This window comes from Malania oleifera, chromosome 1 (genome assembly GCF_029873635.1).
Source record: "Malania oleifera isolate guangnan ecotype guangnan chromosome 1, ASM2987363v1, whole genome shotgun sequence".
NCBI lineage: Eukaryota > Viridiplantae > Streptophyta > Magnoliopsida > Santalales > Ximeniaceae > Malania > Malania oleifera.
Window position 1 is genome coordinate 71,391,224 of NC_080417.1, and position 24,417 is coordinate 71,415,640.

At 36.8% G+C, this 24,417-nt stretch overlaps 1 protein-coding gene across 10 annotated transcripts in view; it reads right to left on the bottom strand.

Moving 5' to 3' along the window:
• The window catches only part of LOC131164052 (uncharacterized), an 87,513-nt gene that overhangs the window by 36,437 nt on the left and 26,659 nt on the right, over positions 1-24,417 (bottom strand). For 4 of the 10 annotated variants that reach the window (XM_058121058.1, XM_058121035.1, XM_058121019.1 and 1 more), the window contains 5 exons: positions 20,759-20,872; positions 9,562-9,675; positions 4,980-5,078; positions 4,740-4,898; positions 1,498-1,569 (listed from right to left, as the gene is read on the bottom strand). In XM_058121058.1, the coding sequence (XP_057977041.1) occupies positions 1,498-1,569; positions 4,740-4,898; positions 4,980-5,078; positions 9,562-9,675; positions 20,759-20,872 (558 nt within the window). The remainder of the gene's footprint in view (positions 1-1,497; positions 1,570-4,739; positions 4,899-4,979; positions 5,079-9,561; positions 9,676-20,758; positions 20,873-24,417) is intronic. The other 6 variants (XM_058121050.1, XM_058121028.1, XM_058121044.1 and 3 more) reach the window with 4 other exon arrangements.

Consider the following 24,417-nt stretch of genomic DNA (forward strand, 5'->3'; position numbering starts at 1 on the left):
CACTCTTTTCCAGGGCCCACATTTCCTCCATGACAGCTTCCCTCTATTTAGGAACTTCCAAGGCTTCCTGGATATTCTTTGGAATTTTTATCCTGTCAAGGTTAGAAGTAAAAGCATGACACCCTCTAGATAGAGTTTTATAAGACATGTATTTTGACCAAGGATATAGAGTACATGACCTAATTTGTTTTTTGACTGCAATGGGTAAATTGATGTTATCAGGTGCAAACTTATCAAAAGGAAGCTCATGGCCATCTATTACCTAATCGAGATTGGGCGTGGACTCATGGTTGCTCGGAGCTATTACCGGTTCCAACTCTCCTGGTGCCTCAAGTATGAGATTCTCCCTAATCTTTGTTTTTGGCTTTCTAGTGTAAACAAGTATTTCCTTATTTTGTTTTTCTGCATCTCCCCACGAGTTTAAGTGGTTTTTTGTACATAAAAGGTCAGGAAATGATGCAATGGCAGACTTAGTATGGCACAGATTCATCAACAGAGATATATGGCACAGATTCATAAATAGAGAAATCAAAGAACCGATCTTCACTCCAATTCTCCCCCTGAAGAGAGGGCTTTGGGAAGTAAGGTGTGGTTTCAAAGAACGTGACATCAAAGCTAACAAACTTTTTTTTTTTGTGACGGGATCAAAACATTTGTAGCCTTTCTAAGTAGGAGAGTAACCAATAAAAACACCCTTAATGGCACGAGGTTCCAATTTATCCCTATTGTGAGCATGAAAATGTAGAAATGCAAAACACGCAAAAATTTTTAGGGAGAGATTGGAGTTGAGCCAAGAGTTGGGAAAACACTCCTGGAATTTTTGGAGGAGTGGCAACTAGGCATTCAATTAAAGAGATATGTAGCTGTTAAAATGGCATCGCCCCAAAAATATTTTTTCATATTTGTAGTGAACATCAATGCCTGAGCTACTTCAAGAATATGCCTATTTTTGCATTCGGCAACCCCATTTTGTTGAGGGGTATCCACACAGGAACTTTGATGGATAATTCCATTTTCTTGAAAATAATTTCCCAAGATAGTATTGAAATATTTTGTACCATTATCAGTACACAACATTTGACTGTGAATTCGGAATTATGTTTGAATCATGGAGTGGAAATTGATAAAAATGGAACAACTTCAGTTTTATCTTTCAATAGGTAAACCCAACAAATACGAGTGTGATCATCAATAAAAGTAACCATTTCGTGTGAGTGCGATTAAAAGAGCGTGAGGGGCCCCATAAATCACTATGAATCATAGTAAAAGGTCTAGATGGTTTGTATGTGGATTTTGGAAAAGAATTACGATGGTGTCTTGCAAGTTCAAAAATCTCACACTGAAAATCAGAAGACATCTTATTTGAACAAATGGAAGGAATAAACGTCTTAAGTATTGAAATTTTGGATGACCCATCCTAGAATGCCATAACAAAATCTTACTATTCCTAGAAATAGATGCAGAATCACAAATAGCAGTTTGACATTGTTCACTCACATTAGCCTCCTTAATGTAGTAGAATCCCTCACACTCCTTAGCACTGTCAATCGTCTTCCCCGATGATAGGTCCTGAAAAATACAATGAGAGGGAAGAAAATTAGTAGAACAATTGGAATTCTTAGTTAACTGGCTAATGGATAGTAAGTTGTAGGATAAATTAGGAACATGAAAAACAAACTCTAGTGTGATGGAGTCAGAGTATCAAATATTCCCTTTTCCTGCGACAGACGAGAGTGATCCATATGCAATTTTGACTTTCAAATTTCTAGCTTAGGTTGAATATGATGAGAAAAGATGATTGGCATTGGTCATGTGGTCAGAAGCACCAGAATCAATAATCCAAGGAGTTTTGGATCTAGAGGTTATATTCAGGGCTTGCTACCTCTCTTTGGGCTAAAGAACCCGAAGAAATATTTGTGGAAGACGAAGCTCTATAATAACTAAACGAGGTCTAGTCCGCCAACTGCCTCAACATTTTATCATCAATCCCAATCTCTCTATCGGAACCAAAAAAGTCAAAGTCTCACTCCAGTCTTTCCTCTTGTGCTTCTTCTTCTTCTTCCTCCTCCTCTCGGCCACGCAACGCGGAGCGACGGTCAGCGTTATTGAGAGGAAGCTCGCGTCAGATGTTAATGAGGCGGCGGAGGACATGGTCGACGCTACGCTTGTGAATATAGAAGGCGGATGGCATAGATATGGGAGGTGTGGCCTTCGCCCTTGATGCGAATGCGCACGCCAACGCCGTTGAAGCGGTGGCATCCGAGCAAGAGGATGGGCTCTAGCGCCTTGTAGTGGTAGGACTTTTGGAACCCCACGTGAGCACTATGATCACCAAACTTCTTGGGCTCACACCGCCGGGGATCACCGACGAGGAGGGTCCGGTCGTAGCGGACCAAGATGTCCTTGATCTCCTTCTCGAACTGCTTGTTGGCGTACTTCTAGTAGAAGGTGACGAGGGCCTTGACGATGCTCTAGCGGAGGCACCGATCAAGGTGGAGATGGCCAGATGCAGCGACAACGCCGGTGACGAAGAGGATTCAGAGGTCATAGAACCTCTACTTTGGCCGGCAGTTTTCGCCATTGATAGCTAGGTTTAATCTCCTAACTCTGATACCATGAAATCAGAATGAATAATTTCTGTATTTCTTGAATAATTTTGTACAAGCCAATACACGATATTTATAATACAATTGGGTATTCTAAATATGGAAACAATCTTCTAAAATAATCTCTCTCAATAATATACAATCCTGTACATAAATACACCCCTAAAGCACTCCAAGATACTCGAGATTTCTACATCATGCATCAAGGTTTCTAGATGCATGAGGTCCCATCAGGTTAACCCTGTGCCAAACTCCCCCATGGGCAAACACACAAGTGCTTTCACAATTTGAATCAAAATGGCTCATTTGGGCTTACCTAGTGACAAGTTGAAGATAAAGTCTGCTCCCTGCTGTGTTCTCTTTATGGAGTTCTCTTACAAATACAAAGTGTGGCTTTAGGTGTAATGCTTTGAGACAATAATGCATCTCTCCCCTCAATTTTTGTGATATTTAAAGATCATATTTTTAGAAAAGTACTGCCCCTTATTTGAAGGACAATGAGATATCTTTTGTTTTGAAAATTCAGGTTGCCTTATTTTTTTTGGTCCAATCTCTTATTTTGAATTAACCCCTCTAACATCTAGCAATCTTAATGCATAGGAACTCTTTAGGCTATTTAAAGGACTTCCCATGCAAGTGACTACATGTTGATGCTCTAATTTACTATTTTTTCTCTAATCATGATTTTTTTCCTAATTTTGGACTAATAATTATTATGCAACTGCTAATTATCTCATGACCACACCTTTGCAAGAGGCCAGATCTGCTCTGCACAACTGAGATTTTCCATCCCCATACATGGGAAGATCCCCCTCTCAATAGGGTCTTGATGGGCTTGCTGGCTCAAATAATGGTTCATGAAGTGTGGCCCCAGTCCCAACCCCTTGTCACCTCCAACATTTGCCTTGCATCATTCACAAAACACTTCTCTTGCCTCCTAAACGTCATCAGTACTAGCCACATGCCATCTTTATATTGGGCCTGCAATCATCTCTTCTCATTTGTCACACTTCAATGCAGCACACTCTCATGGATGGTGACAGCTTGTGCCTTAACCCTATAAACACCCCATTCTTCTATTCAGGTTCTTTTGTTACTCATTGTCTGAAAATAGTCCCCAAGCTTTGCAATCCCTCCCCCAACCTTTAGGTGGCATTTTGTTGGTGGCATCAAAAATATTCCTAGCAAATGACATTCTGTGAATCTCCTGAAAATGGGATGCCGCCTAATGGGAATATTTTTGTTTGGTTCACCCCAGATTCAAAAGAATGTAAACAGGGCCCATGCCAGTGTATGTTTCAACATGGAAATCCCACCAGGCATTTCTAGAAGACCATTATACCCTTGACCTATGTATAAACAATATATGAAGAATAATTATACTTTCAACAAAAAAACATACTAATAATTGTGCCTAATTAAATCCATGTCCTTCAGTATAAACAATATATGAAGAATAATTATATTTTCAACACAAAACATACTAAGAATTGTGCCTAATTAAATCCATGTCCTTCAACACCTAATAATCTATTAAACAAAATAATTGGGGGCTATATGGTCACTAAATTTTAACCATTATGTTATATAACAAACACAATAATAATAATAATAATAATAATAGTATTTTCATTTTGTTGATAATAATTATTTTTAATAGCAATACTATATTGTGGGGCCATAGAGGTCCAAGCCAAAATAGGGAGGGTAATTTAGTCTCAAAAATAGGATTCCCATTGGAACGGGAAACTTACCCATGGGTAGGGTGAATGGGATGTCCATATTTTGGCGGGAATCTTTCATTCTCGAGAATGTTAAGACACCCTCCACATCAGATTCTAGTGCCCAAACAAATATAGGAATAAGATGCCACATTCACAAGAATATCCAAAGATGCTGTGAATCAAATGTCCCCTTAGATTCTCCCCTAGCAAGCAAGACTCCACCTACTCTCGGTGCTTGAGCTTCCAAAGGACTCCCATCACTTGCATACAGCATGATCTCAACTCCCAAGCCAAGCATCCCTTTTAGGATAGAAATTTATAGTGGAGCATGAACTATACATAAGGGCCTAACTACACTACAGAATTCTCAGTCAATTATAAAAGACTTGTGAAATAAATGTTATAAAACCTGCTCGCACTGCTTCCCACTACACTCAAAACTACGACAGATGAAGCATGGTTTCGTTCGCTGTTGTTGCATACAATTTACTGCTGCATGACTATCTTCACCACAATTGTGGCACATTTTCCAGCGGCTTTCTGGAATATCAAAATATCTTGATCCCCTCTAATACAACAAAAAATGGATTGTCAGCAGTCAAAGTAAAAATCTTCAATATAACAACTAAATCCTGGTATTTCTACGCACAAGAAGCTTTCGTAGGACAGCATTTCCTTGCATCTCAGTTATCACTATTCCTATACTTTTATTTGTATCAGCAAGCTTTTTAGCTTCCACAGTATCAACCTAGAGTAGAGATACATGAAAGGTGATTTTATGAGACAACAATAGATCAATTTCTCATGATCGGTTACAAAATTTGCCACATAAAATAGCATTAATGCAATCATTAACAGTTGGTGAATGAGAAGTGAAAAAGTGCACTACTGTTTTGCAAAATAGCAAATCTGAAAAGAGAAAATATACATACACATGAAAAAAGTAGGAAACTTTGAACTTGCAACTAATATTCTTCCCTCAGGCTCACACTCACACAGAGGTGGGGGGAGAAAAAGAGATCATAATTCCTCTTCATCAGTCACCCCTTAATATAGTTAGCAGATAATGAGGACTACTCTTATGTACAAGTCAAGAAGAAGACCCAGAAAAAATGGTCAAATACTAATTAAAAGGGGGGAAAACTAGGAGGACTGGAAACATGTTTGTGAAAAGTTACAAGAGGGACACATCAATGTGATCAATAGAAAAAATAGGAATGACAGCTTCAAAACATTTGACTGAGTGTTATACACAAATGCGATACAAAGTACGGTCAGGGATTTAAAGTTTGATTACAAGCAACAATTCACTTAAGAGAGACTTTATTAAAAATACAGAACTTCAAAGCCAACTTTGAATCGAGCATCAATTACTTTTAAAGTTTAATGAATTTATGGAATTTTAAGAAAAATTAAACCAATGGAGAAAATCTAGTTTCAACACGTACTTTCTTTTACTCCACAAAGCACAATCAATAAATCACGCCCAGGATCCATTATATCACAAATTTTTCACCCTTTTGTTAAAGTTTCTCTAAAATATTAAATCAAAAATAAAATAAAAAATGATAAGGAGAATACAGATACATCCAATCAAGGCCAGGTGTAACACAATTATTAATTGTGCCGTAGGTAAGAAGCTTGAAGTGTGGGTTCAACTCACAAAAGGTTTTAGCGGCAAAATAATTTCAGTCAGCAACATTTATTGTATGTTTTTGCTATTGGTACAGCTTTTAAGTGTATGAAATCACTTCCCTTATTTTGTATCATTAACATGTAGCAAGGTGGTTGACGTGTGGCCGAAAATTGGAATGAAGGTAAGGAATTTTACGAGTATTTCTCTAAGTATTGATTTGTAGCTTGGTTTCCTAATTTGACTATGCTTTGATTGAAGTGGGCAACCAGCACTCCTATTTCAAGTAGGTTGAGGGTTTTAAGAGTTTACAAACGTGTTTCATATGAGATAGAGATGGAAAGGGAGAGGGAGTGTTTTTGGAAGAAGTAGAGGAAGAGTCTTGAAGAAGGAGAACAGAGAGACAAAGCTTTCCTCATAGTGAGCTTTCTTGAGGTTTGTGAAGAGTTTACTATGGGATAGTGCGGGCCTAAGGGTTTTGTGAGCTTGTGAATGATTCATTTGTGATTAAATTGAAATTTGATAGTCAACTGATTCTGGAGTAGGCCCATTTCTTAACCACATAAATTGTGGTGTGCCTCCTTACTTTTCTTTGATTTGTGAGTTGCCATTGTTTGCATAGCAAAAAAATGCAAAAACCATCACCAAAAAATTTAGCAAGCTTGATCTATGGCAAATATCTCAACTGCGTGTTTAAGCCAACAATTAGAGACTGTTCCTAAAGGAAAGAAAAGAAAGTAAAACAAGCATTGTTTATATGAAATTTTAGCGTAGCACTATAAGATGTAGATTGGAGGTTGAAATAAAGGTAACTAAGAATAAATAAGTTAATGAAATCATAGCTTCCCATAATGCTTTGGTCCTATTCTCCTCGGCCTAATTTATCACAATTCCCTCTCCTAGCACCAATTTTCCAACCCATATGGAACTGCTTAATTCCACAGTCAGTTCATCTTATTCTGAAGAAAGCATACAGAGATCAATTAGTACGCAAGGGCAGCACAATCAGCACCATTGAACAGATTAATTGATTCACAGAATTACATTTGTCTGCCTGGTCTTCTTCCCATGTGCTACCAGCCTAAAGAGAGAAAAAAAAGGTAATTCTAATGGCTAGCAAGCTCTATCTTTTTTCAGCAATACAACTACACAAGTTTCAAAACTACAGCATTTGAAATAAATGTGAAGACTGAAACACTTTGAAAGGAAACACACGCATACTTTCACAGAGTCCCATACATGTAAGTAGAAAGAAAAGATGTGTCTATTAGAGAAATTAAAATCTTGCAAAATACAGCCATGGATGTGACAACTGACAAGCATAGTTTGCATGTTGGTTTATTTTGGTCATCTTTTCTTTGTTCCATGCATGTAATTCTTACGCAGGCAATTCTTGTACTAAATGCAATAGAAACAACTGATATGCAGGGCCTAGAACCCACCAGTGGCATAAAATGCAATTTTCACCATTAGTGCATTTTCCCCAGTTTATACTACCCAAATCTCACCCTCTCTCATTAAACAAAATGAAATAAGGATCATAATAGGCATTTGCCTAATCTACATCGAGATCACCACTATCCAGTTCATTTTAGATGTAAATCAGTTCTCCTCAAACTCACAGCTCAATTTGCAGAAAGCTTTTGGAGCATGTCAATTTCCAATATCCAGATTGACACTATTTTAGCAGCTTTAATAGTGCCTGCTCCATTCTTCCCTTACAGCACGAAAACCTAGGAAGTTAGGAACTCGTAGAAAACCCTTGTATAAAGCATGTCATATAACTGACCCCCTCAGGCCAAAAATTCATTGACCAGCTGAATCGGGCATACAATTTTGGACAATCTTGTGTACCGAATGAGGAAATTCTTTCTCTTCATTTGCTAAAGCTTGCATTTTGGATAACATTATTGCAAGCATATGTCCCACTCAAAACTTCCTTGTTCAGCAAAAAAGTTAGCATGCCTTTCAAAGCCAGAAAACTCTTTTATTATAATTAATTATTTATAAGAGGAGCACAACCACAAATTGACCATCTACCTGTGATTGCGGGTTCCTTAATCCCCTCCTGTCCAGGTAACTTGGATGTGACTCGAACCCCTGACCAGTAACCTGCATTTTACGCATACTAGAGGAACCTGCAGGTTATTTCAAAGACAGCACCTTTGAATGCTTCTCCTGCACTTCTTCCAGCTCCTTGGAAGGTTCATCCTTCTATGCTAGCTCTTGCCAATTTAGCTTCTGTGTACTACTACTCTAGCATGCTATTTCATTATACATATCATTGCACACATAAATTCATGCCTTTCATTAACACATCCATCATTCCTACCATAATACTCATCATAGAAAACACCATCATAATTACCTCAAACAGTTGTGGATTCTACAACTCAACAGCAGTTGAATCATCAACAGGAATAATTCAGTCAAGGGGTGAAAAGTTGATAATGAGTGTAGTAGGGAACAAGGGATTAAATTACCTCTTAGACAGAAGCATTTGAAGGTGTATTAATGAATACTGACAATGAGAAAATAAGATTGAACAGAGCTGCTATGTAAAGTCAAAAAAGGGGAAGGGGAATAAATGGACAAGAACCTAAGAGATACACCCAAGGTTTGTGAAAAATAAGAATGGTTTGGGGTAACCATAATGTGCAGCATTAGAATTAGACATGGTCAGTCCACAACACAGCACATCCTAAGAAAGTATGACACCAAAATGGCAAGAACATGGCAATATATACAAAAATACATTTGTGTGAGGTGTGGTGTACCAATCTGTATGCTCTCCAGTCTCCTCATATTGCAGTATAAACCAAAACAGTAGATCCTTCCAAAACAGTAGATCCTAAGAAAGTATGATACCAAAATGGCAAGGACATGGCAATATATACACAAATACATTTGTGTGTGGTGTGATCCGTTTGGTGTACCAATCTATATATGCTCTCCAGTCTCCTCATATAGCAGTATAAACCAAAACAGCAGGGGAAGAGGGTGAGACAACACTCACTCTCTTATTCAATTATTTAACTTTAATTAAATAAGTAATCCAAAATTACGAGAAAAAAAAATTACAAGAACACAAAAAAAAAAAATCTATGATATTCTGGCATGAGAAATTAAGGCCTCGAAGTGATTAACATGAATAATAACAACTGTGAAAACAGGTACTTCTTAAGGTGATTCAATACAATCATCCTTTTCTCCATCATGCACAAAATTAATTCTCTTAAAATTATAAAAAAACAAAAAACAAAAAACAAAAAAAAACAAATATGGTAGTGTGTTGTTATCTGCAGCATTCTTGATCTGTCTCAGTTTTTATTGGCAGCAGGGGTGGAACCAATGAAGGTCAAAGACTCATTCTGTTGGAAAACTCTTTTCATCATTACAAAAACATAACTCACAAGTGATGTGGCAACCCATAATTTGTTGGAATTCTTTAAAGTGAGAAAAAGTAAACTAATTCCAACAAATGATGAAATGCCATATTACTTGTGATTTTTTCTTGTGATGATTTTCTTTTGATGAATAGCAAACCTCTATTCTACTGCATGCTTGAAGCTGAAGCTTAAAGGGAGAGACAACTCACACCAAGATTTTGCCGCATGTCTTTTACTGATATGGGATTTGTCTCTGTTTCCCATACTTTATTTGTTTCCACAGCTTTAAGGTTCACCTGCTCTTCTTTGTATTCAACATTTCCCTAAACCATATCAGAAAAGCATTATTTCTGAGCAATTCTCAGCATTTTTTAAAAATATATCTAGATATATCCAGTAAGCCGAGATACTTTTGAAACCGCAACAACTGAAATAAAACCTAGAAAAAAGAAATTATCTACTAAACCAACTTAAAACAAAAGACCAGAAAGCTTATTTTCCTTTTTTACCCCACAAAGTTCAGAATATCAATTTTGGAAGTGTTGTATCAAGAGAAAAGAACAGTGTGCAATGTTAATCAAGGAAACTGAAACTCTGGAACAGACCGTGAAGGATTCAAAAAAGGGGAAAACATTTTTATAAGAGAAATCTGATGAGAAATTAGATTTGATCATTGTTGCTTCATTTCCTGAAATAGGAATAATCCCAATAATTAACTTGTGGGTATCTTCATTTCTAGTCCACAACTAAGCGATCATAGGCCTAGCTGAGCAGAGGTCGTTATTTTCAGTGGCCTTCTTGGCCCGCAAACAAAACAGAACTAACTCAATCAAGAAAAAAGGAAAAAGAATCCAACCCACTGACAGCTGGTTCAGGGGCTGCACATTCATGCCATTAGAGGTGATGTTAGGAGGATCTAGGAAACCAGATGGCAAAGGTACAACTTTTATACTTAAAAACATGAATGGCACAAATATTTTTGTGGGAAAACACAGGCAGTCTCTTCATAAGTATTTGACCATTAAGTTGGGCTGCCAGGATATTTTTGAATTTTAAGTCTAGCATATGAGCAAATCTGAAAACTTGAGACGATAATCTATTTTTTAAAGGTTAGCTGGTCTTGTAGGTTGTTCACAGCCCTAGTAGATATAGCTTGTGGCTAGGCTCTAATATAAATTAGTGTGGGGAAATCCAGCTCAAAGAAAACTATCTGACTAGCATAAGCTTATTAACTCCATATCAAACCCATTGTTAAACTCAGGCAAAGCATAGTTCTCTCAATGCAACTAAGGGGTGAAAGTTGATGGTGATATGGCAGGGAAGATGGGATCAAATTACCTTTTTAGAAGCATTTGAAGTTGTATTAACGGATGTAGACAATGAGGAATAAGATTGAACAGAGCTGTTATGGAAAGTCAAAAAAAGGCAAAAGGAGGAATAGATGAAACAACCTAAGAGATCCACCCAAAGGTTTGTGAAAACTATGAACGGCTTGCAGTAACCACACTGTGAAGCATGAGTATGGACATGAAGCCAGTCCACAAAACAGCATATCCTGAGAAAGTAGGACATCAAAATGGCAAGAACATGAAAATATATACACAAGTACATTTGTGTATGGTGTTTTGACCAATCTGTATGCTCTTCATTCTCCTCGTTTTACAGCATAAACCAAAACGGCAGAGGCAAAGGTTGAGACAACATGCTCAATGTAATTCAATTATTTAATTTATAATTACATGAGCGAAAAAGGAAAAATATCAAAAGTTAAGAAACTTTTTATATTAAAAAAAAAGGCAAAAAAATCTATGATATTCTGACTTCAGAAAATAAGACCTCAAAGTGATTAACATGAATAAACACTTGTAAAAACAGGTACTTCATATGGTGATTCATTACAGTCATCTCTTTCTCCATCATACACAATATTATTTCTCTTAAGTAAAAATAAAATTGGTGATGGCAGCATGTTGTTATCTGCGATTCTGCAGCGTTCTTGATCTATACCATCTTTGTTTTTATTGGGGGAAGGGGGGCGGGAGGGTGTGGAACCAATGAAAGCCAAAGACTCATTCTGTTTGAAATCTCTATCATCATAAGAAAAACAAACCCACAATTCATGTGGTATCACATGATTTGTTAGAATTTATTGAGTGGGAAATAGTTAAGTAATTCCAACAAATGAAGAAATGGCACATCGTTTGTGGTTTTTTCTCAGGAAGATTTTCTTGTGATGAATAGAAAACCTCTATTCAGCTGCGTGCTTGAAGCTGAAGCTTAAAGGGAGAGCACAACTCACACCAAGATTTTGTCGCATGTCTTTTACGGAAATGAGGTTTGTCTCTATTTCCAATACTTTATTTGTTTCCATAGCTTTAAGGTTCACCTGCTCTTCTTCGTTTTTAACATTTCCCTAAACCAAGCCGATCAGAAAAGCATTATTTCTGAGCAGTTTCCAACGGCTTACAAGATTATTCTTTGAAAAAAAAGCAGTAAGCCACAATACTTTTGAAACTGCAACGATTGAAATAAAACCTAGAAAAAAAATTAACCCCTAAATCAACAAAAACCAGATGACTATCAAGCTTACCCCCCCCCCCCCCCCCACACACACACACACACACACACCCACCCACACACACCCACCAAATTCTCAATATCAATTTTGGAAGTGCAGCAACTGTTAATTGCAGTAACAGCAAGTAGTTAGCTGTTTGTTTGTTTTGGTTGTTACAGTTATATTTTAGTTATCAAGTTGTTAGTTTAGTTATTAGATGAGTTTCTGCTGTAATCTTGCTGTATATATATACCCTTGTAAGTTCTCGATTATGCAATAATAAAGTGAGAGCAATACACTGCAATGCAGTGCAAGAAAATGTTTTCATAAATTTTACATGGTATCAGAGCATTCTCTCAATTTCTGAATTCTTGATTTCGAGCTTCTTCAAGATTTTCAATGGCTTCCGCTACTGGTTCATCGCAGACATCTACTTCCAATTCTTCGCAATCTGTGTCCAATTCAAGCACAGCAATGGCGGATGAATATGCTAACAATCCTCACTTTCTTTCTGCGAATGAAAATCCAGGATTTGTTCTTACCTCGCAACCTCTTACAGGTCCAGAAAATTATATGAGTTGGGCTAGATCAGTGTTCTTGGCCTTGAGTTCCAGGAACAAGTTTGGATTTGTGAATGGCTCAATCACAGAACCAGATCCTTCTTCTCCATTATTCAATTCTTGGAGTCGCTGCAATACTACAGTTCTTTCTTGGCTAACCAATTCTCTGAGTATGGAATTGAAAGCTAGTGTGATATATATCAATAATGCAAAGAATTTATGGTTTGATCTTAAGGATAGACTTTCACAAGGTAATACACCACGATTGCTTGAACTTGAGAAAGAAATCTCTCGTCTTTCACAAGGTTCACTCTCGGTAAGTTTTTATTTTACAAAGTTCAAGACTTTATGGGATGAGTTTGTCAGCTATCAGCCTTTTACCGTCTGTTCTTGTGCTTGTATTTGTGGATCCAAGGCTTCTCAATTGGATGGCCAGCACAAGGAACATGTTTTCAGGTTCTTGATGGGCTTAAATGATAGTTATAGCAATCTTATTGGCAAATATTGTTAATAGAACCATTTCCTTCATTGAGCAAAGTTTGCTCTTTGGTTCTGCAAGAAGAAAAGAGGAGAAACATTGGTCATGGCATCATAGGTTATAATCTTGAAGCAACTGCTGCTGCGATGTTTGTTAACCACAACAAAGGACAATTTCAACGTTTCAATGGTGGTAAAGGAGGAGGGCATTCTAAGAAAGAAAGACCAATTTGTACCTATTGTGGCCTAATAGGTCATATAGCTGATAAATGCTATAAGCTTCATGGTTATCCTCTAGGGTACAAACTTAAAGGAGGAAAAAAAGTTATGGCTAACCAAGTGACTGGTGGTTTTAGAAATTTTGATTCTCTTACTGTTTCTCAAGGCACTAATTCCCAAATAAATGGTTGTTTGCCTCAAATTGGTCTTCAATCAGAAATCATGCCTCAGGCACAACAGCCTTCATCAAATGATTTTGGTGGTTCTTTGCAGTCAAATTTTTCACAACAACCTTCCTTGGCACAATGTCCAATTACTCAGGCTCAATGTGAGCAGTAGCTTGCCTTTTTGAAAATTCATTCAACATCTGGATCAGGATTTGGTACTTAAAACTTCTCATCTGGCTGCATCTGTCTCGGTACCTATTGCATCTTGTCAATCTTCTCTCAATGCTTGTAGCAGTTCTACTCCCTCTTATTCATCTAACTTTTCAGGTGACTCTTTTTGTTTTCAACCAAATCTATCTCATTCCATATTTTCTGCTCAATCTGTTCATACCCATGACTCAAAATCCAATGATTGGATCATTGATACTGAAGCCACTGACCATATGGTCCATTCTGTCTCTCAGCTGACTTCTATTACTTCCATTGTACAAACTTATGTCTATTTGCCAAATGGGGAAAAGGCCTTAGTCACACACATAGGCACAGTACAACTTTCTTCTACTCTCATCCTCACCGATGTTCAATGTGTTCCTACCTTCAGTTTCAATTTGATTTCAGTTAGTAAACTTACCAAAAATCTTTATTGTTGCCTTATATTTCTTGGTAATTGATGTTTCATTCAGGACCTTGCTCCATGGAGCACGATTGGACTGGGTAAAGAACACAATGGGCTGTATTTGTTGCAAGATTGTTCTATGCATACTGCTCTTGCTGTCAATATTACTCATGCTGGTCATTCTTCTTCAGAGTTGTGGCATAATAGTCTTGGTCATCCTTCTTATTCCAAGTTTTCTTTGTTTAAAGATGATCTTGATGTAAATATTTCCAATAAACCAGAATGTTGTGATGTTTGTCATTTATCTAAACAGAAAAGATTACCTTTTGCTTGTAGTAGTAATGTTTCATTTAAGCCTTTTGAGCTAATACATTGTGATCTATGGGGTCCTTTTGCTACTTGTACTCTTGAAGGTTTTAGATATTTTTTATCAATTGTGGATGATTTCACTAGGTGTACTTGGGTTTATCTTGTTAAGCAAAAATCTGATACTCAGTTTCTTCTTGCTCAATTTGCTGCTTTGGTTTAAACTCAATTTAATGCCGCAATTCAGACCATCATGAGTGACAATGGCACTGAATTTATTCTTAAAGATTTCTTTCATAAAAATGGGATTTTGCATCAATTGAGTTGTGTTGATACTCTTCAACAAAATGCAATTGTTGGCAAGAGCATTGTTATTTCAATCCAAAGTGCCATTGAGCTACTGGGGTGATTGCATATTGACTGCCGTTTATTTACTCAACAGGATTCCTTCCAAATCTTTAGGTAATAAGAGTCCTTTTGAGCTTCTTTTTCAGTAAGCCTCCTTCTTACTCTCATTTAAAATGTTTTGGCTGTTTATGTTTTGCTTCTATTCTCTCTCACAATAGGCACAAGTTTGCTCCTAGGGCCAAAAAGTGTGTGTTTCTAGGCTACCCTCATGGTATTAAAGGATATAAGCTTTTGGATATTGACACTAATTCTGTTTTCATATCCAGAGATGTTCAATTTTATGAACACATTTTCCTTTTGAGAAATCTGTTAACCCTTCTATTTCTTATTTGGATAATTTTGTTTTCCCTCATTGTACTTTTGGATCTTCTGATTTTAATTCTGTTCTTGTTTTTCCTTCCATTTCTCCAGAATCTGCTTCCACAATCTGCTTTACCTACAGATTCTGAAAATCATAGTTCTTCAATTGAACATGATTCTTCTAACCTTGATTCTGAAAATCCTAGTTCTTCAGCAAATATTCCTTTTAACCCTGATTCTACAGATACTCCATTCTCTCCTTCTATTCTTTCTCTTCCTTCTTTAAGAAGGTCTGTTAGATCTCATCATCCTCCTTCTTCCTTATCAGATTATTCTTGTTAAGCTTGTAAGTAACAAACCTGCTCGTGGTTTACCATATGATATTTCTGATGCTCTAAACTACTCTCACCTTGGCCCCTCTTTTCATTCTTTTGTCATGGCTGTAAATTCTACACCTTCAGAACCTGCTTCCTTTCATCAAGCAATCCTGTTTTCTGAGTGGAGAGAAGCCATGGACAAAGAGATTGCTGCTTTGGAACTTAATAACATGTGGACTCTTACTACATTGCCTCCTGGTAAATCTCCCATTGGTTGCAAATGGGTGTACGGAATTAAGTATCATCCTGATGGTTCCATTGAAAGGTATAAGGCTCGTTTGGTTGCCAAGGGTTTCACTCAAAAACTTGGCTTAGATTACTCAGACACCTTTTCCCCTGTTGCCAAGTCTGTTTCAGTTAGGATATTGCTTGCTTTAGCTGCTGTGAAAGGGTGGTATTTACATCAACTTGATGTTAATAATGTTTTTCTTCATAGGGAGTTAATTGGGATGTATACATGTCTCTTCCACCAGGCTTTCATAGCAAGGGGGAGCATCTTGTTTGCAAATTGAATAAAAGTCTTTATGGACTTAAGCAGGCTTCCAGGCAGTGATTTGAGAAACTTTCTACCACAATTTTGCAGATGGGATTTGTCCAATCAAAGTCCGATTATTCATTGTTCACTCACACATCTGGTTGTTCTTTCACAGTGCTACTGGTATATGTAGATGATATTTTGATTACTGGTAATAATCCTACTTGTGTTGATAATTTGAAGCATGTTCTTGATGCCAAATTTGGTTTGAAAGATCTGGGATCACTACGATATTTTCTAGGCCTTGAAGTAGCCAGAACTGATGAAGGAATTAGCTTAAATCAGAGAAAATATGCATTGGAAATTCTGAATGATACAGGTTTTATTGGCAGCAAACCTGTTAGATTTCCTATGGGACAAAACTTGCGATTGTCCAAGTATGAAGGTAAACCACTTGCTGATCCAGCTCAATATAGAAGGTTAATTGGTAAATTGTTATACTTAAGTCTAACCAGACCAGATATTACCTATGTTGCGCATATGTTAAGCCAATTTGTATCTCAACCTAGGGAACCTCATCAACTTGCAGCCAACAGAGTACAACAAAAACAACAACAAAACCAAGCCTTAGTCTCATTAAGTGGGGTCGGCTATATGAATCCTTTTCTGCCAATTTATGCGATCATGAACCATTTCTTTTGATAGATTCAAGGATATTAAATCCTTACTCACTATCTCCTCCCAAGTTATTTTAGGTCTACCCCTACCCCTTCTACTGTCCCCCACAGTAACTAAATCACTTTTCCTCACAGGTGCACTATAAGGCCTACATTGCAAGTGTCCATACCATCTGAGTCGTCCCTCCCTTATCTTATCTTCCATAGGAGTTACACCTAACTTACTACGAATATGTTCATTCCTTAATTTATCTTTCAATGTTATACCACTAATCCATCTAAGCAATCTCATCTCGGCAACTTTTACTTTTTGGATATTATGTTTCTTCGTTGCCCAACATTCCGATCCATATAGCATAGCTGGTCTTATAGCTGTCCTATAAAACTCCCCTTTCAATTTTAAGGGTATTCTACGATCACATAGCACACTTGAAGCACTTCTCCATTTTAACCAACCTGCTTTAACTCAATGCATTACATCATCTTCAATTTCTCCTTCAGCTTGCATAATAGATCCAAGGTATCGAAATCTACAAGTGTTGTTTATTTCTTCATCATCAAGTTTAACTTTGCCTCCAATATTCCTCCTATTATTACTAAAATTACATTTCATATATTCTATTTTATTTCTACTTATCCTAAAGCCTCTAGATTCCAAAGCTTTTCTCCATAATTCTAATTCAGCCTCTACTCCGTCCCTAGTGTCGTCAATTAATGCAATATCATCTGCAAACAACATACACCATGAAACCTCCTTTTGAATACTCTTAGTCAATTGGTCCATCACTAAAGCAAAAAAATAAGGACTCAAAGCAAATCCTTGATGTACACCTATGGCAGCTGGAAATTCTCTAGTTTCTCCATCTATAGTCCTTACACTAGTCATTACTCCATCGTACATATCCTTAATGACATCAGTATACCTACAACATACACCCTTTTTTTCTAAAACCCACCATAAAACTCCCCTAGGTATCCTATCATATGTTTTTTCAAGGTCAATAAATATCATATGCAAGTCCCTCTTCTTTTCCCTAAACTTTTCCATTAATCTCCTTAAAAGATAAATAGCTTCTGTGGTAGATCTCCCAGGCATAAAACCAAATTGATTTTCTGAGATCTTTGTTTCTAACCTAAATCTTTGTTCAACTACCCTTTCCCATAGTTTCATCGTATGACTCATAAGTTTAATTCCACGATAGTTATTACAATTTTGAATATCTCCTTTATTTTTGTATATAGGTATTAAAGTACTTTTCCTCCATTCATCTGGCATTTTCTTAATTTTTACAATTGTATTAAATAAATTAGTTAAACATATAATTCCGTTATGACCCAAGCATTTCCAAACTTCAATTGGGATGTTATCTGGTCTCATAGCTTTCCCATTTTTCATCTTTTCAAGTGCAAACTTAACTTCGTTAACTCTAATTTTGCGAATGAATCTTATATTTTTAGTCTTTTCTTCATTTGAAAATTCTAAGTTTAAGCCTTCTATTTGGTTTTCGTTAAACAACTTACCAAAGTAACTTTGCCATCTTTCTTTAATATCTTCGCCCTTAACCAAGACAATATCATCCTCACTTTTTATACATTTTACATTTCCTAAGTCCTTACTCTTCCTTTTTCTAACTTTAGCAAGTTTAAATGTATCTCTTTCCCCTTCTTTTATACCTAATCTATCATACAAACTATTAAATGATCTATATTTAACTTCACTAAAGGCCCTTTTTGCATCTTTTCTTGCCTCCTTATATTTTTCAAAGTTATTTCTGTTTCTACATTTTTGCCACGTTTTATACCAAATTCTTTTTGTCTTTATGATTTTTTGTACATCTTTATCCCACCACCAACTCTCTTTACATTCGAGAATCTTCCCCTTGATTCACCTAAAATCTCTTTCACTATCTTTTTAATACAGCTAGCTAATCTATTCCAAAGAGTATTTGTATCTATCCCATCCTCTAAGGTCCAACCCCCATCTTTGATCAATTTATCTTTAAATTTTATAATATTTTCTCCTTTTAGATTCCACCATCTAGTTCTCCTACACTGATTTATTTTATCCTTTTTCTTCCATTTTTTAATACATATATCCAACACTAAGACTCTATATTGTGTGGTTAGGCTTTCACCTGGAATAACTTTACAATCCTTGCATGATAAACGATCTACCCTCCTAACTAAAAAAAAATCTATTTGACTTCTATTTTGTCCACCTTTAAAGGTTTTTAAGTGTTCTTCTCTTTTCTTAAAGCAAGTATTCATTATACTAAAATCATATGACAAAGCAAAGTCTAAGATCATCTCCCCAGACTCATTTTTGTCTCCATATTCATATCCTCTATGTATCCTCTCATAATTTTTATTATCTCTTCCAACATGTCCATTCAGATCTCCTCCTATAAATATTTTCCCAGTCCCTGGTATGCATTGTATAATACTATCCATATCTTCCCAAAATTGTCTCTTAAGATTTTCTACTAAGCCAACTTGAGGAGCATAAGCACTAATGATATTTATTATCTCTTGTCCTAATACCATCTTGATTTTTAGAATTCTATCCCTTACTCTAGTTACATCCACAACGCTATCGTTTAAGTTTTTGTCTATAATAATGCCTACTCCATTCTTATATTTTTCTTTTCCAGTGTACCAAAGTTTAAATCCTGATTTATCAAATTCTTTAGCTTTCTCCCCCACCCACTTAGTTTCTTGAAGGCAAATTATATTAATTCTTCTTCTAATCATTGTATCCACAATTTCCATGCTTTTACCCGTAAGTGTCCCTATGTTCCAAGTTGCTAATCTAATCCTAGTTTCCTAAACTAACATGTTTACCTGCCCACATCCAGAATGATGCAAAAACCCTCGCATATTTGACACCGTACCCGGGCGCCGACATGGCACGTCGCTTCGGGGCGACGACCTAGCCCACCCTCGCCCACTTTTCGCTACACAGGCGAAGTTTGCAGCCAACAAAGTACTTCAGTATATTAAAGGTTCACCAGGCAAAGGAATTTTCTTTCCAAGCAATTCAGAGCTGCATATTAAGTCTTTTTGTGATGCAAATTAGGCCGGTTGCCCAGACACATGAAGATCTTTAACTGGGTATGCTGTTTACTTAGGTGAATCATTGATATCTTGGAAATCAAAGAAGCAAGGAGTGGTTTCAAGGTCCTCAGCTGAAGCTGAGTACAGTGCTATGGCAAGTGCAGCTTGTGAGATCACATGGGTGTTACAATTATCAAAGAAGCAAGGAGTGGTTTCAAGGTCCTCAGCTGAAGCTGAGTACAGGGCTATGGCAAGTGCAGCTTGTGAGATCACATGGGTGTTACAATTGCTTAAGGATTTAAAAATTGAACATCCAAAGCCAGCCATGTTATTTTGTGACAATCAAGCAGCTTTATACAAAGCTTCAAATCCCGTATTTCACGAGAGGACAAAACATATTGAAGTGGATTGTCACTTAGTGAGAAACAAGATTATGGAAGGCATAATAAAGACTCTTCATATTGCAACTTGTCTTCTTTTTCAAGGCTATTAGAAAGGTTGGGATTGAAGGATATTTTTGCTCCAAGACAAAGTAAGTCAGCTTCTTCAATGCAAGTCACAAAGATTACAGATTGTGACTTGAGGGGGAGTGTTAATTGCAGTAACAGCAAGTAGTTAGCTGTTTGTTTGTTTTGGCTGTTATAGTTATATTTTAGTTATCAAGTTGTTAGTTTAGTTATTAGATTGTTGAGTTTCTGTTGTAATCTTGCTGTATATATATACTCTTGTAAGTTCTCGATTATATGATAATAAAGTGAGAGCAATACAATGCAATGCAGTGCAAGAAAATGTTTTCATAAATTTTACAACAACCAAGAAAAAAATCTTAAGCACAGTGTACAATAATAATTAAGAAAAAAATAACTAAAAAACAATAATGGCAGCATGTTGTTATCTGCAGCATTCTTGATCTATACTGTCTTGATTTTTATTGGTGGGTGGGGAGGGGGGAGGGGGGGTGGAACCAACGAAGGTCAAAGACTCTCTGTTTGAAAACTCTATTCATCAAAGAGAAACATAACTCACAAGCAATGTGGCATCCCATGATTTATTAGAATTTATTGAGTGGGAAAAAGTTCACTAATTCCAACAGATATGATGAAATGCCACATCACTTATGATTTTTTTCTGGTGATGATTTTCTTTTGATGAACAGAAAATTCTTCTCTGCGGCATGCTTGAAGCTGAAGCTTAAATCAAGAGTGCAACTCACACCAATATTTTGTTGCATGTCATTTACTGATATGGGGTTTGTCTCTGTTTCCAATATGTTATTTGTTTCCATAGCTTTAAGGTTCACCTGCTCTCCTTCACTTTCAACATTTGCCTAAACCAAATCAGAAAAGCATCATCTCGGAGCAATTCTCAACGGCTCACAAAAATATTCTTCAGTAGACATTTTTGAAAAAAAAAAAAAAAAAAAAAAGGTTAGCCGCAATACTATTGAAACTGCAATGATTGAAATAAAACCTTGAAAAGAAAAAAAAAAATTAACTCCTAAACCAAATAAAACCAGATGAGCAGCAAGCTTATTTTACATTTTTTTCCCCCACAAAATTCTGAATATTTGGAAGAAGTGTAACACCGAAAAAATATTAGGTAGACTGGATATGATTTTGCCTTGTCTATGTATTGTAACTAAATTAAGGAATTTTTTTACACATGGCAAAATCATATTTGATCTGGTGTATACGCCTGGCGTATCTAATTATTTCTCATAACAACCAAGAGAAAATCTGAAGAACATTGTACGACCATAATTAAGGAAACTCCCTCCAAAAAAATAAGGAAGATAATTAAGGAAACTCTGGTACTGACAGTGAAGCATTCCAAAAAGGGATAAACTTAACTGTTTATAAGAGAAATCTGATGGGAAATTAGATTTGATCACTGTTGTTTTGTTTCCAAAAAATAGAAAAAGTCCGAATAATTAACTAGTGGGTATCTTTGCTTCTAGTCCACAACTAAGCCAGTGGCAAACCTAGGCCTAGCTGAGAAGAGGACTTCAATTTCGGGCTTTCTCAGCCACCAAAAAAACAAAATTAACTCAGTCAAGAAAAAGGAAAAAGAATCCAACCCATGTACAGGCTGTACAGCTGGTTCTGGGGTTATACATTCATGACATTTATGGATGATGTCAGGAGGATCTAGGAAACCAGATGACAGAGGTACAACTTTTATATTTTTTTTGGAGACATGAACAAACCAAAGATTTTTGTGTCAAACAAAAGCAGTATCTTTCTAATTATTTGACCATTTAGTTGGGCTTTCAGGATGTTTTTGAATTTTAACTCTAGCATATCTGAAAACTTGAGAACCTAATATATTTTTCAAAGGTTAGCTGGCCTCATAGGTTGTCACAGCCCTGGTAGATATAGTTTGTGGGCTAGGCTCTAATACAAATTAATGTGGGAAAATCCAGCTGAAAGAAAACTATCTGATAGCATAATATTATTAACTCTGCATCAAACCCATCGTTAAATTCAGGCAAAGGGTAGTTCTCTCATTGCAGTTAAGGGTTGAAAGTTAATGGTGAGTGTCATAGGTTTTTCTTGTCTGGAACTGGATGATTGGTTCATCAAAATAAAATCATTTCCATAAATTCGCTCACAGTAATTGTTCAAAACAGACTATAAAACTGAAAACAAAATCGCATTTTAACGAATAATTTAATCAGGAAGATGGGGATTAAATTACCTATTAGGAAAAAGCATTTGAAGGTGTACAAACAGACATTGACAATGAGAAATAAGATTGAACAGAGCTGCTATGGAAAGTCAAAAAAGGGAAAAGGGGAAATAGATGAACAACGAGCTAACAGATCCACCAAGGGTTAGTGAAAACTAAGAATGGCTTGCAGTAAACACACTGGCGATTTTAACGAATAATTCAATCAGGAAGATGGGGATTAAATTAGCTCTTAGACAGAAGCATTTGAAGGTGTACTAACAGATATTGATAATGATAAATATGAACAGAGCTGCTATGGAAAGTCAAAAAAGGGAAAAGGGGAAATAGATGAACAATGAGCTAACAGATCCACAGGGTTTGTGAAAACTAAGAATGGCTTGCAGTAAACACACTCTGAAGCATGAGAATAGATATGGAGCCAGTCCACAACACAGCATATCCTAAGAAAGTAGGACATCAAAATGGCAAGGACATGGCAATTTATACAAAAGTACGTTTTAACATAATAGTTCGAATTGTCCTCTCTTTTGAGAAGGTCTTTCATTATATAGGCAAAACTGCCAGTTATACAAGGAAACTTAAATCTATACATACTAATTACACAGAGTGATCTTAGGAAGCTAATTATGGTAAGCCAGCTAATTTACATAGAGTGATTTTAGGAAGCTATACATGGTAAGCTAAATCTCCTCTCCTATTTATGAAAATATATACAGCCTAGATTAATAGCTATTAACAAGGCATAATTTTTGGCCTTCTATTGACATCCCCCCCCCCCCCCAAAAAAAAAAAATTGATGCGGGTTATCCATAAGCATCAATTTTTTTTGTAAGAAAATTATGTCGAGCCTTGGTGAAAATATCTGCCACTTGAAGATTGCTAGACGCTTGAGGAAGAGAGATAGTCTGAGCTTCAAACGCCTCACGGATGAAGTGGCAATCAACCTCGATATGTTTAGTGCGTTCATGGAAGATGGGATTGGTTGAAATGTGAATGGCACTAATATTATCCACATGAAGAGAAGTAGGACCACCTAGAGAGAAGCCAAGTTCAGCCAATAGCCCTCGGAGCCAATGTATCACAGCACAAGCTTGCAACATGGCCCTATATTCGGACTCAGTAGAGGACTTAGAAACACGGTCCTGTTTCTTGCTTTTTAAAGAAATACGAGCCGGACCAAGAAACATACACCAACCCGTAGTAGAACTTCGAGTGTCACTACACCCGGCATAATTAGCATCACTGAATGCTACAAGATCAAGTGAAGTACCAGCAGGATAGAAAAGTTCCCACAAAGTTGTGCCATCGACATAGAGAATGATTCGTTGAACTGCAGCCATATGAAGGTGCTGAGGAGAAATATCACCAAGCTGTCAACCAGAGTAAGATAGGCTACAGCATCTGATAACAAGTCACCCTCTTGTTTGCGCAGCTTGAGATTAAGTTCCATGGGAGTATCCAGAAGGGTAGAGTCCTGGAGACCAGCAACAGCCACCAAATCCTGGGCATACTTGTGCTGTGACAGAAAAATACCATGTGAACCAGCAGTAAGTTCTAGACCAAGAAAATACATAAGAGATCCCAGATCCTTCATGTGAAAAGAGTCCTGTAAATACTGCTTTAATTGGAAGATCTTAACCGAATCAGTACCCATGATGATTATGTTGTCAACATACACCAAGAGAATGACAACACCAATCTCAGTTTTGCAAAGAAACAAAAGATGCATCATACTTGCTTTTGAGAAAAGCAAACTTGAGTAGGGTAGAAGTAAATTTCTCATACCATGCATGAGGGGCCTGTTTGAAACCATACAAGGAGCGACGCAACTTGCACACTGCCAAATTAGGGGTGGAAAGTTAACCTGCAAGAGGACGCATATAGAACATCTTCCTTGAGATCCCTGTGAAGAAAGGTGTTCTTCACATCCATTTGGTGCAAACCCCAATTTTGAGAAGCGGCAATAGCCAAAATTGTGCAGATGGTGGTCATTTTGGCCACCAGAGCAAAAGTTTCCTCGTAATTTACTCCATATTCTTGATTATTTCCCAGAGCTACTAAGCGGGCTTTATGTCCAAACTATCATCAGACTTAACCTTAATAAAATAGACCACTTACATCCAAGTGGAGTCACACCTGCAAGACAATCCACCACTTCCCAAGTCTTATTAGCCTCAAGAA